General features: G+C 42.6%; 1 protein-coding gene across 1 annotated transcript in view; it reads right to left on the minus strand.

Annotated features, from left to right (window-relative positions):
- The window catches only part of LOC138637604 (cytochrome P450 3A9-like), a 104101-nt gene extending 91826 nt beyond the window's left edge, over window positions 1–12275 (minus strand). Inside the window, exon 1 of the mRNA XM_069726423.1 lies at window positions 12113–12275. Coding sequence (XP_069582524.1) covers window positions 12113–12183 — 71 coding nt within the window. The 5' untranslated portion in view covers window positions 12184–12275. The remainder of the gene's footprint in view (window positions 1–12112) is intronic.
- Window positions 12276–14707: the final 2432 nt, after the last annotated feature.

The raw sequence follows: 14707 nt of genomic DNA on the forward strand, positions 1-14707 counted from the left end.
GCCTGCCTGCCAGGAGCCATGTCCTCCTGCCTGCCACAGTGCCAGCCATGCCCACCTGCCTGCCAGAGTGCCTGCCAGAGTGCCAGCCGTGCCCGCCTACCTGCCAGAGTGCCATCCGTGCCCACCAGAGTACCAGTCATGCTCTTCTGTACTTGCTTGCACCTGTCACTAGTGTTTCATCCCTCAGTATGATCAGCTGCTGCAGCCAGACACAGCCCTGGAGTCGTACCTGGCAGCTATCTGCCCCACAAGTTTTACCTCACCACTAGAGGCTCCAGTGAACACCAAGGTAGCTGCTTAGTCATGCCCCTTCCAGGGTAGTCAGGTTTGTGGCATAGTGGGGCCATAATCCTCGCTTTTGCCACCCAGTCAGGGTGCAAGCATTACAGTTTGCTCAGGCCATGGTCCCATGGGCCTTCGCTCTTGGAGCCAGATGAACTTTTTTCTTGCCAGTATGAGCAACCGAAATTTTTTTTTACCCGATCTGAAATTCTGACTGTCTCTGCACCAGCTCGAATCATAGTCTCAGATGAGATATTTACTCAACTTGCGACTTATGAAAAGCTCCTCCCAACGGCTACTATGGGGATCCTGGAGCGGTGCTTGATGTACATTAAGTGGAATGAATCCAATTTTCCCTCCAATAGGGCCAAGGTGGGATTCCTAATATCCTACCTAGCAGGAGATGCTTTGAGATGGATCACCCCCTTCTGGGAAGCAGGGGATCCTATCCTCTCAAACCTTGAGGGTCAGTTTTATCCAGGGCTACTACAAAAAAAATGGAGTCGGATCCTACACAGGACTATTACAAGGAACTAAACAAGTTGGTATCTTGTCTGACTGACGAATCCATAAGAGCCGATGACCTGATACCAGAAAGTCTAAGAATAGAGACATTTTACATGCTTCCCAAAATCCACAAATCTCGAAATACAGGAAGACCAATTATTTAATGTGTGGGTACCCTTACTGAGCAGGTATCTGGATGGGTAGAGGGTATTCTTAAACCACTAATAAAGGATACACCCAGCTACATTCAGGACACAACTGACCTATTGAATAAACTATCAGCAATAGGTCCTCTACCAGAGGGAACCATCCTGGCCACCATGGATGTGGAATCTTTGTACTCTAATATCCCACACCAGGATGGATTAAATGCCTGCAAATTCTTCCTGGAAAACACAGGGAATGATGCTGATTCTGTGGTGAAACTTATAAAATTCATCCACACCCACAATTACTTTGAATTTGACTACAAGATATAGCTACAGGAGACTGGCACAGCAATGGTAAGTAAAATGGCCCCACAGCATGCAAATCTTTTCATGGCCAAGCTTGAAAGCGACTTTTCGTCCTCATGTCCCATGAAGCTCTAGCCTACTACTGCTATATTGAAGATATTTTAATCATCTGTATGGAGTCTGAGCAACAGCTAAAGACAGTTTAATCAATTTCATCCCATCATCAACTTAACACTCAACTACTCCTGCACTGAAATTAACTTTTTGAACACCATCATTAAGCTGCAGAACAATGAAACAGAAACAGCCATGCATCAGTAGCCAATCGACCGCCCAACATAACTTAAATGGGACAGTTTCCATCCAAAACACATAAAAAACTCTATTGTCTACAGCCAAGCCATCAGATACAGTCGTATATGTTCCAACCCAATGGATAGAGATGAACACCTGGGTCGCCTCAGAAAGACCTTTTTGAATCAGGGCTACCATCCAAGACCAATTTAAAACCAAATTACAAGAGCCACCAGAATACAGTCATGGCCAAAAGTATTAACGCCCCTGCAATTCTGTCAGATAATACTCAGTTTCTTCCTGAAAATGATTGCAATCACAAATTCTTTGGTATTATTATCTTCATTTAATTTGTCTTAAATTAAAAAAAAACACAAAAAGAATTGTCCTAAAGCCAAATTGGATATAATTCCACACCAAACACAAAAAAGGGGGTGGACAAAAGTATTGGCACCGTTCGAAAAATCATGTGATGCTTCCCTAATTTGTGTAATTAACAGCACCTGTAACTTACCTGTGGCACCTAACAGGTGTTGGCAATAACTAAATCACACTTGCAGCCAGTTGACATGGATTAAAGTTGACTCAACCTCTGTCCTGTGTCCTTGTGTGTACCACATTGAGCATGGAGAAAAGAAAGAAGACCAAAGAACTGTCTGAGGACTTGAGAAACCAAATTGTAAGGAAGCATGAGCAATCTCAAGGCTACAAGTCCATCTCCAAAGACCTGAATGTTCCTATGTCTACCGTGCGCAGTGTCATCAAGAAGCCCATGGCCCTGTGGCTAACCTCCCTAGATGTGGATGGAAAAGAAAAATTGACAAGAGATTTCAATGCAAGATTGTGCGGATGTTGGATAAAGAACCTCGACTAACATCCAAACAAGTTCAAGCTGCCCTGCAGTCTGAGGGTACAACAGTGTCAACCTGTACTATCCGTCGGCGTCTGAATGAAAAGGGACTGTATGGTAGGAGACCCAGGAAGACCCCACTTCTTACCCCAAGACATAAAAAAGCCAGGCTGGAGTTTGCCAAGACTTACCTGAAAAAGCCTAAAATGTTTTGGAAGAATGTTCTCTGGTCAGATGAGACAAAATTAGAGCTTTTTGGGCAAAGGCATCAACATAGAGTTTACAGGAGAAAAAAGAGGCATTCAAAGAAGAGAACACGGTCCCTACAGTCAAACATGGCGGAGGTTCCCTGATGTTTTGGGGTTGCTTTGCTGCCTCTGGCACTGGACTGCTTGACCGTGTGCTTGGTATTATAAAGTCTGAAGACTACCAACAAATTTTGCAGCATAATGTAGTGCCCAGTGTGAGAAAGCTGGGTCTCCATCAGAGGTCATGGGTCTTCCAGCAGGACAATGACCCAAAACACACTTCAAAAAGCACTAGAAAATGGTTTGAGAGAAAGCACTGGAGACTTCTAAGGTGGCCAGCAATGAGTCCAGACCTGAATCCCATATAACACCTGTGGAGAGATCTAAAAATGTCAGTTGGAGAAGGCACCCTTCAAATATCAGGGACCTGGAGCAGTTTGCCAAAGAAGAATGGTCTAAAATTCCAGCAGAGCATTGTAAGAAACTCATTGATGGTAACCGGAAGTGGTTGATCACAGTTATCTTGGCTAAGGGTTGTGCAACCAAGTATTAGGCTTAGGGTGCCAATACTTTTGTCTGGCCCATTTTTGGAGTTTTGTGTGAAATGATCAATGTTTTGCTTTGTGCTTCATTCTTTTTTGTGTTTTTTCATTTAAGACAAATTAAATGAAGATAATAATACCAAAGAATTTGTTTTTGCAATTATTTTCAGGAAGAAACTGAGTATTATCTGACAGAATTGCAGGGGTGTTAATACTTTTGGCCATGACTGTATCAAGGAATCACCTGCTACATTAAAAAGCTAAAGAAGAAAATAATCTGGTGCCTCTAGTAGTCACCTACAATCCAAATCTGGAGGTGCTAAGGGGAGCTGCACGGAAATTACAACCTTTACTGCAAAAAGATGCGCGCTTAGAATCCATTTTCCCAGACCCCCAATACTGTGTTTTAGGCAGCCCCCAAATCTAAGAAGTATCATTGTCAGAAGCTGTCCATTTATAATGACCACGGACAAGATAAAGATCCCCAATTCACATCAGGATTTCAAGATCCCAGGTACTTTCAGCTGCATCACATCTAATGTGGTGTACCAAATTATTTGTACTAAATGTGCAACTGGGGGTCTGTATGTGGGGGAGACAGGGCAAAAGCTTAGAACATGAATGAACTCTCATCGCCAGACAATAAGAGAAAAAACAATGTGGCAATACATTTTTGTCTCCCTGATCACAGCATTATGGACATGAAATTACTTGTATTAAAAAGTAACTTCAAATCTCAGAGAGACAGAAGAGTCTGGAAATATAAGCTGATGATGAACACCTTTGACACACACAGTGCAGGAATGAATGTCTCGCATGGATTTATGTCTTTTTACATCAATTAAGGAATTTGCTCCTCAGACCGTGTGGGGACATCATAGCATAGAACCAAACCCCAATCAGAGGACAATAAAACATTCACACTCCTTATCTATTAACTGTTCCAATATTTATGGACATAACTGTTTATTACTCACATAATGGTAGTTCTCCTTCACATCACCTGTCTTATCTATGGCATTATTTCTGTGCTGTGTTGTGCATAAATATGTGATTCTTCAGAATTTCTATTAGTATTGCCTGATGAAGGGACCTGCGTAGATTCGAACTCGGCTTCAGGAAAATGGCCGCCGCGATGTCCATCTGCGCACGCGCAGCATCCCGCGGCCATTTTCCTGAATCCCCGGGAAGCAGGAGACTCCATCTGCGCACGCGCGGCCTCAGGAAGATGGCCGCTCCCACCGAGAAACCGCTGAATAGCGGCGAGCGCGCTCTTTTTCTACAGCTGCGCAGTGCATTCGGCACTTGCGCATGAGAGAAGCACTACGCCACCAACGGGAACATAAGCAAGATGTGGGGGAGAAACAGCGCTGTGACCACGCCCATCCGACCTGACCAGCCTGATTGACAGGCGAAAAAGGCCACTTTTGTAAGGTATTTCGGCAGCATAGGTAGGGAATCAGGGGACAAAAAATACCCTATTGTAAAGCACAGCTCAGGCCCTATTTAACGGTATTTTTATCTCCTACTGAAAAAACGGGGTGACAGGTTCCCTTTAAACAATTACGCTTTAATTACACAAGACTGGTCAAACTATGGAGGTGGATATAGATATGGTGTAAAGGACAGTGAAACAGTAGTGTCGCTGATAGTTATCTACCCTGATTCCACAGTGTCTACAGAGAGGGACTTTGGTTACATCCATTCTGCTGGACCTTTATTTTTTTAGACTGTGGACAGATATTTGATGAATTTATAGAAAGAAAACTAAGGGTAGGTGCACAAGGTCAGTAAACGCTGCGGGTTTGACTCTGTGTACTCCCACAGCGTCCAACCCACTATGCGTCCTGAGACGCCTGCGAGTCGCTCGCGGAGACGGACATGCGGTGCGTCTTACTATGTGTACTCCCACAGCATCCAACCCACTATGCGTCCTGAGACGCCTGCGAGTCACTCGCGGAGATGGACATGCGGTGCATCTTACTCTGTGTACTCCCACAGCATCCAACCCACTATGCGTCCAGAGAGGCCTGCGAGTCAGTCGCGGAGACGGACATGCGGTGCATCTTACTCTGTGTACTCCAACAGCATCCAACCCACTATGCGTCCAGAGAGGCCTGCGAGTCAGTCGTGGAGACTGACATGCATTGTGTCTTACTCTGTGTACTACCACAGCGTCCAACCCACTATGCGTCCAGAGACGCCTGTGAGTCACTCGCGGAGACGGACATGTGGTGCATCTTTCCAGACCATAGCATGTCAATTTATCTTGTGGAGACATGGGTCTCTGCAAAAGATAAACATCATCATACAAAGTAAAAAAGAAAGTAAAAAGCACTGGCGCTCCTGATAGTCCCTAGTGGGGAAACAAAATTGCTGAATGTAGCGTGCTGCTGGTGATTGTGACAGGTTCTGTGTAGATCTGTAAAGTATATAAAATGAAAAAGAGTGGTATTCACCTGCGCTGTCTACAAAAACGAACAATAAAATGAAAAATAGATGAATAAATGAATAAGAGAACACTTACTTAATGAGTAATCATTGGTTATGCAGTGGATGTTGCAATGGGTCCTTAAAGTACTACCAGAATCTTAGGGGAATGAGGAGAGAAAAAAAAAAAAAAGGGGTAAATGTTTGTATTGGTGAATATAGTGAGACTAAATAGATTTATAATATATACTCACTCAGATATTAAATGGAAATGTGCAATGAAGAGACGTGATCCCTGTGTATCTGCAATTGATGCGGGTATTGTGATGACCACGGTTGCTTAATCTTCAGAGGTTTATAGTAGATGCCCCTGCTTAGATAAATGTACAACCTTTATAGGTAATGGTGGTTTTAAATAAATGTGGTCTAGTTTTCCCAGTACACAATAAACTTACTGCTGGTGGGAGTAGCGCAGGATTCCGTTAGGTTAAGGTAGTAAGATGACCATCAGATGCTGGCTGACAAGGATTACTGTGATTAGAATTGATTGCCCATATGTTGAGATGAGGAGAAATGCTCCCCTAGTATGTTGGAGCACTAATATGCCACAATTGCTATGTGCACATAAAATATGCTATACTCACTGTGGTGCTGAGTGCGGAGGGAAGCGGTTCCGGAAAGTCTGAGCCACCGCTAGGTGTACCACTATGACAGAGCGGTGGGTTAAGGAGAGAGTGGCGGCAGAAGCCGTGCGACCGCGAAACCTTGCGTGCCCCGGCCGGATGCAGCGCTGAGGTAGCGGTCGGAGAGGGTGGGCAGAGCTGCTGGTGACGTCACCACGCTACGGGGCTAAAGAGGACAGGTGTGCTAGTATAGCTAGTCAGCAAACCAATGTATTTCAAGGGCTCAGGCCCTCTTCATCAGGGTTAATGCTGACCGCATGTCTTCCTGCTTCTTTTATAGCAAAATGCCCTCCCCTCCTATGTGTAATTGCTGCCAGTGCTGATTTCAATTAGTGAATCGTATCTTTAATTGGATGATTGTTTGTGCACCAATGCAGAAAGTTGTTGATCTGTAATTAGGTATTGAGCTGTGGAACTCAATTGAATTGTCTGTTGGTTGGGAATTAAAGTGTATAAACAGGTGAATTAAGAACTGGGAAAGTATTTAAAAGGGGGGAAAAAAAAATCTTTATTGATTATAGTAAAAAGCTTAAAAAGTATATCTGTATATACTGCATTTAAAAATGAAAATACTAATAAAATCTTGTCTCTTAATTAGACTGACTGAACATATAACCACATCAGTATGTGTGGAGTTATAAATGTACACAAATATTAAGAATACATAAAATGTGTCATTTTATGTATGAAATATAAAATATTAGAGCTCTATAACCCTTGTTAGACAATTGCCTCTATGTATAGTCACCCATTAATAATGTTAGCCTGGGGTATTCGTCGAGCTCCATCGTTTTAGCCTGTGTACAAAACGGATGATGTTATTATTGACCCAGCTACTGTTGCCAGCCTCATGAGGGTCAGAATTTGGCCAAATGACACGTCAAAAAAAGGCATAAAGTTCAATTTCCTGATTTAGCCCTTTGGGTGCCAGGCTGTCAAGGGAGAAGATCCATTTAGATTCAATTCTTGACATGGTTTTGATGTAGTGGCCACCCCTTGGGTTCTTAGGTACAGTTTGGATACCGTAAAAGGAGATCCCCTCACATGATTTATTGTGTTTCTCATAGAAGTGTCGAGATAAGGGATGACCTTTAAAACCCTTTTTGATATTGTTTAGATGTTCCTTTATGCGGACCTTTAGGGGTCTTTTCGTGCGCCCGACATAAATTTTCTCGCATGGGCAACTAAGGATATAGATGACCCCTACAGAATCACATGTGATTGAGGATTTAATGGGATATTCATGAGTGTTATTTGCGTCTGTAAAAGACATGTATATTTTTCTGCCACATTTTGTGTGCTTGCAGCAGAAACATTTGCCACATGATTTGAACCCCATAGTTTTAGTAGTTGATGCCCTGTTTGTATTTGTGAGATTGCTTAATACTGGTTTAGTGGTGGGAGCAAGCAGAAGGCCCAAGTTTTGGGCTTTTGTATATACGAATCTTGGATTTTGCGGTAAAAGATCCCCAATATGTTTATCGCCCTGTAATATAGGCCAATGTTTCCGGATTATATTATTGAACTTTTTATACCCGGGATAAAACTGGGTGACTATGGGTAATTTACATATCTGCTCCTGAAGCGTGGATGGACCAGGATTTTCATAAGTTTTGAATATCATCGATTCCCTTGACATATGCATTATTTCATTTTTGGATTGGTGTAAGGCCAGTGGGTTATACCCCTTTTCCTCGAACTCGGCTGTCAGACGATCGCTTTCTATGTTATAATCCTCTGTGTTGGTACAGTTCCGTCTGATTCGCATATATTGGCCCCTTGGGATGTTTGTCAGCCAAATGGGTAAATGGCAACTGGTCATATGAATAAAGCTATTGGAGTCCACATCCTTACGAAAACACTTTGTAATTATTTTTCTGTTTTCCACACAGATGGTTAAATCTAGAAAATTTACACTGGTTTTACTTACAGTCGGTGTGAACTCCAAGCCATAATTGTTGTCATTTAATTTTGAGATGAATAGTTGTAAAGTTGTGGATGGGCCGTTCCAAATAAATATGATGTCATCAATGAAGCGACGCCATAGTATTAGTCCATCCCGCAGTTTGCCATTCTTATATATGTGATCATGCTCCCATTTACCTACATATATATTAGCATAACCGGGCGCGAAGCGCGTACCCATCGCGGTCCCATGCGTTTGGAGGTAGTACTGTTGTTCATAACTAAAATAATTGTGTTTTAAAATGAACTCGATGCTCTCCGTAATGAATTCAATTTGTGGTTCTTTGTATAAACCAAGTGCCTGGAGATAAAACTTTGCTGCTTGGCAACCCTTATCATGGTCAATTATAGTGTACAGGGATTTTATATCAAGAGTGCCTAAGGTGAAGTTCTCCTGCCATTCTAATTGGTCTAAAATTTGCAGCGTGTGGTTGGTGTCTTTCAGGTATGCCGGTATTAATGGCATACAGCGTTGTAGATGTGAATCCACATAGCGAGACAAATTTGCATCAGCATCGAGTTCATTTTAAAACTTTACAACTATTCATCTCAAAATTAAATGACAACAATTATGGCTTGGAGTTCACACCGACTGTAAGTAAAACCAGTGTAAATTTTCTAGATTTAACCATCTGTGTGGAAAACAGAAAAATAATTACAAAGTGTTTTCGTAAGGATGTGGACTCCAATAGCTTTATTCATATGACCAGTTGCCATTTACCCATTTGGCTGACAAACATCCCAAGGGGCCAATATATGCGAATCAGACGGAACTGTACCAACACAGAGGATTATAACATAGAAAGCGATCGTCTGACAGCCGAGTTCGAGGAAAAGGGGTATAACCCACTGGCCTTACACCAATCCAAAAATGAAATAATGCATATGTCAAGGGAATCGATGATATTCAAAACATATGAAAATCCTGGTCCATCCACGCTTCAGGAGCAGATATGTAAATTACCCATAGTCACCCAGTTTTATCCCGGGTATAAAAAGTTCAATAATATAATCCGGAAACATTGGCCTATATTACAGGGCGATAAACATATTGGGGATCTTTTACCGCAAAATCCAAGATTCGTATATACAAAAGCCCAAAACTTGGGCCTTCTGCTTGCTCCCACCACTAAACCAGTATTAAGCAATCTCACAAATACAAACAGGGCATCAACTACTAAAACTATGGGGTTCAAATCATGTGGCAAATGTTTCTGCTGCAAGCACACAAAATGTGGCAGAAAAATATACATGTCTTTTACAGACGCAAATAACACTCATGAATATCCCATTAAATCCTCAATCACATGTGATTCTGTAGGGGTCATCTATATCCTTAGTTGCCCATGCGAGAAAATTTATGTCGGGCGCACGAAAAGACCCCTAAAGGTCCGCATAAAGGAACATCTAAACAATATCAAAAAGGGTTTTAAAGGTCATCCCTTATCTCGACACTTCTATGAGAAACACAATAAATCATGTGAGGGGATCTCCTTTTACGGTATCCAAACTGTACCTAAGAACCCAAGGGGTGGCCACTACATCAAAACCATGTCAAGAATTGAATCTAAATGGATCTTCTCCCTTGACAGCCTGGCACCCAAAGGGCTAAATCAGGAAATTGAACTTTATGCCTTTTTTTGACGTGTCATTTGGCCAAATTCTGACCCTCATGAGGCTGGCAACAGTAGCTGGGTCAATAATAACATCATCCGTTTTGTACACAGGCTAAAACGATGGAGCTCGACGAATACCCCAGGCTAACATTATTAATGGGTGACTATACATAGAGGCAATTGTCTAACAAGGGTTATAGAGCTCTAATATTTTATATTTCATACATAAAATGACACATTTTATGTATTCTTAATATTTGTGTACATTTATAACTCCACACATACTGATGTGGTTATATGTTCAGTCAGTCTAATTAAGAGACAAGATTTTATTAGTATTTTCATTTTTAAATGCAGTATATGCAGATTTACTTTTTAAGCTTTTTACTATAATCAATAAAGATTTTTTTTTTCCCCCTTTTAAATACTTTCCCAGTTCTTAATTCACCTGTTTATACACTTTAATTCCCAACCAACAGACAATTCAATTGAGTTCCACAGCTCAATACCTAATTACAGATCAACAACTTTCTGCATTGGTGCACAAACAATCATCCAATTAAAGATACGATTCACTAATTGAAATCAGCACTGGCAGCAATTACACATAGGAGGGGAGGGCATTTTGCTATAAAAGAAGCAGGAAGACATGCGGTCAGCATTAACCCTGATGAAGAGGGCCTGAGCCCTTGAAATGCATTGGTTTGCTGACTAGCTATACTAGCACACCTGTCCTCTTTAGCCCCGTAGCGTGGTGACGTCACCAGCAGCTCTGCCCACCCTCTCCGACCGCTACCTCAGCGCTGCATCCGGCCGGGGCACGCAAGGTTTCGCGGTCGCACGGCTTCTGCCGCCACTCTCTCCTTAACCCACCGCTCTGTCATAGTGGTACACCTAGCGGTGGCTCAGACTTTCCGGAAACCGCTTCCCTCCGCACTCAGCACCACAGTGAGTATAGCATATTTTATGTGCACATAGCAATTGTGGCATATTAGTGCTCCAACATACTAGGGGAGCATTTCTCCTCATCTCAACATATGGGCAATCAATTCTAATCACAGTAATCCTTGTCAGCCAGCATCTGATGGTCATCTTACTACCTTAACCTAACGGAATCCTGCGCTACTCCCACCAGCAGTAAGTTTATTGTGTACTGGGAAAACTAGACCACATTTATTTAAAACCACCATTACCTATAAAGGTTGTACATTTATCTAAGCAGGGGCATCTACTATAAACCTCTGAAGATTAAGCAACCGTGGTCATCACAATACCCGCATCAATTGCAGATACACAGGGATCACGTCTCTTCATTGCACATTTCCATTTAATATCTGAGTGAGTATATATTATAAATCTATTTAGTCTCACTATATTCACCAATACAAACATTTACCCCTTTTTTTTTTTTTTTTTTTCTCTCCTCATTCCCCTAAGATTCTGGTAGTACTTTAAGGACCCATTGCAACATCCACTGCATAACCAATGATTACTCATTAAGTAAATGCTCTCTTATTCATTTATTCATCTATTTTTCATTTTATTGTTCGTTTTTGTAGACAGCGCAGGTGAATACCACTCTTTATCATCATACAAAGTATTGGACGTGGTGATTCCGCACCGTTCAGTGAACACATACGGAACCACCTGCATTTAAAAGCCGGCAACACTTTGGACACAGCGAACATGTGCTGCATCCAAAGCATTGCCAATTACTGACCGTGTGCACCTACCCTTATATTTTCAGGTCTAAGGGTATGTGCACACGTTGCGGATTCTCTGCGGATCCACAGCGTTTTTTGAGGTGCAGAAACACTGCAGATCCGCAATTGATTTACAGTACAATGTAAATCAATGAGAAAAAAAAAATGCTGTGCACACTTTGCGAAAAATCCACTGCGGAAACGCTGCGGTTTAAAAGAAGTAGCATGTCACTTCTTTTTTGTGAATCTGCAGCGTTTTTGTACCCATTCTATTATAGAAAACCGCAGGGGTAAAAACCGCAGCAAATCCGCAAGAAAACCGCAGCAAAAACGCACAAAAAGCCACTGCGGAACAGCACAAAAAACGCAACTAATCCGCACTAGAAATTCCTAAGGCTAATCCGCAACGTGTGCACATAGCCTTAATATGAAAGAACAGGGAAGATAAGTTAATAGATTATAGCAGAAAATTGACATTAAACATTTTGCAGCAATAGTATAAGTAACTGTACAATATACATGTATTTTTTTACTCACAGTACAAACAATAGTAACAGGATTGCCAGCAGTATCCAGCTGCCAGGGGAGAGACTTGGCATAAAGCTCATGATTCTTCCTGACTTGTTCCTTCCAGCTGACGCCTGGTAGTTGTAGCTAAAGTATGTAACTTCAGTCTACTCCTCTTCTTCTTCCGTCTCTTGGAGAACAGTCACATGATTCGTAGGCCTGGCCAGATCTGTCATTGTTGTGGAATTGCAGAGGAGGGGAAGGAGAACATTCACTATAGACGGCGGAGAACAGAATACAAAATACCGTACACTGTGCACATGTCTTATTCTTTTCTATATCGAAAATAAACTAGAAAATAATGAAAGGGGTTTCCTGGGATTCTTTATCCCCCTATAGAGTAGATTTGTCACACACAATGTTAGAATAAAGTCTGTCTCAAATTGAGCCAGATCTGATGCACATGCATTGTTTCACATTTATTAAAGGTGTTAGACATTGTGTGTTACTCGACACTTATATACAGTAAAACTAGATGGTGGCTCGGGTATTCTAGAATATGTATGTAGTTTATTTATGAAGTTTTCAGAATAATGCAATTTATACACAGGATTCAGCCGGCCAGCGGCGACCAATTAGCGAAGCGAGGTTCAAATTCCGCGTCAACTCGCGGCCGGACTGCACCTGTCGCTGATTGTTCATGGCCGGGCGTGACAAATCAGTGAAGCCCGTTTCGGCTCCAGGTTTTTGAGGGCCCTGGGCGAAAGAAGTCTCAATGGACTCCCCTCTTTAACACATACCACAATTCATGATATACAGATACAGCACAGAAATATAGCACAGCCAAGTAGCGTATAACACAGCCCATGTAGTATATAACACAGCCACGTAGTATATAGCACAGTCACATAGTATATAACACAGCCACGTAGTATATAGCACAGCCACGTAGTATATAGCACAGCCACGTAGTATATAGCACAGCCACGTAATATATTGCCCAGCCATGTAGTATATAGCCCAGCCCACGTTGTATATTGCCCAGCCATGTAGTATATTGCCCAGCCACGTAGTATATTGCCCAGCCACGTACTATATTGCCCAGGCACATAGTATATTGCCCAGCCACATAGTATATTGCCCAGCCACGTAGCATATTGCCCAGCCACTTTCTATATTGCCCAGCCACATAGTATATTGCCCAGCCACATAGTATATTGCCCAGCCACATAGTATATTGCCCAGCCACATAGTATATAGCACAGACACGTAGAATATAGCACAGACAGGTAGTATATTGCCCAGCCGCGTAGTATATTGCCCAGCCACGTAGTATATTGCCCATCCACGTAGTATATAGCACAGACACGTAGTATATAGCACAGCCACGTAGTATATAGCACAGACAAGTAGTATATAGCACAAACACGTAGTATATTGCCCAGCCACATAGTATATAGCACAGACACGTAGTATAGTGCCCAGCCATGTAGTATATAGCACAGACACGATGTATATAGCACAGACACGTAGTAAATTGCCCAGCCACGTAGTATATTGCCCAGGCATGTAGTATATAGCACAGACACATAGTATATAGCACAGACATGTAGTATATAGCACAAACACGTAGTATATAGCACAGACACATAGTATATTGCCCAGCCACATAATATATTGCACAGCCACGTAGTATATTGCACAGCCACGTAATATATACCATAGCCACCTAGTATATAGCACAGCCCATATAGTATATAGCACAGATGTAGTATATACCACAGCCCATGCAGTATCTAACACAGCCCACGTAGTATATAGCAATGTGGGCACCATATCCCTGTTAAAAAAAGAATTAAAATAAAAAATAGTTATATACTCACCCTCCGTCGGCCCCCCGGATTCAGGCCAGGCCTTTACCGATGCTCCTCGCGACGCTCCGGTCCCAAGAGTGCATTGTGGTCTCGCAAGATGATGATGTAGCGGTCTCACAAGACCGCTACATCATCATCTCGCGAGACCGCAATGCATGGACCGGTCACAGGAGCGTCACGAGGAGCGGGAAAGGCCTCGGCTGGATCCGCGGGCCCACGGAAGGTGAGTATATAATGATTTTTTATTTTTTTATTATTTTTAACATTATATCTTTTTACTATTGATGCCGCATAGGCAGCATCAATAGTAAAAAGTTGGTCACACAGGGTTAATAGGAGCTTTAATGGAGTGCGTTACACCGCGGCATAACGCGGTCCGTTAACGCTGCTATTAACCCTGTGTGAGCGCTGACTGGGGGGGGAGTATGGAGCGGGCACTGATGGCAGGAGAGTAGGGAGCTGCCATTTTGCCGCCGGACTGCGTCCGTCGCTGATTGGTCGTGGCCGTTTTGCCGCGACCAATCAGCGACTTGGGATTTCCGTGACAGACAGAAGGACAGACAGAAAGACGGAAGTGACCCTTAGACAATAATATAGTAGACTAGATGGTGGCCTGATTCTAACGTATCGGGTATTCTAGAATATGCATGTCCACGTAGTATATTGCCCAGCCACGCAGTATATTGCCCAGCCACGCAGTATATTGCCCAGTCACGTAGTATATTGCCCAGTCACGTAGTATATTGCCCAG

The sequence above is a fragment of the Ranitomeya imitator genome, chromosome 5 (assembly GCF_032444005.1).
Source record: "Ranitomeya imitator isolate aRanImi1 chromosome 5, aRanImi1.pri, whole genome shotgun sequence".
In the NCBI taxonomy this organism is placed as follows: Eukaryota; Metazoa; Chordata; class Amphibia; order Anura; family Dendrobatidae; genus Ranitomeya; species Ranitomeya imitator.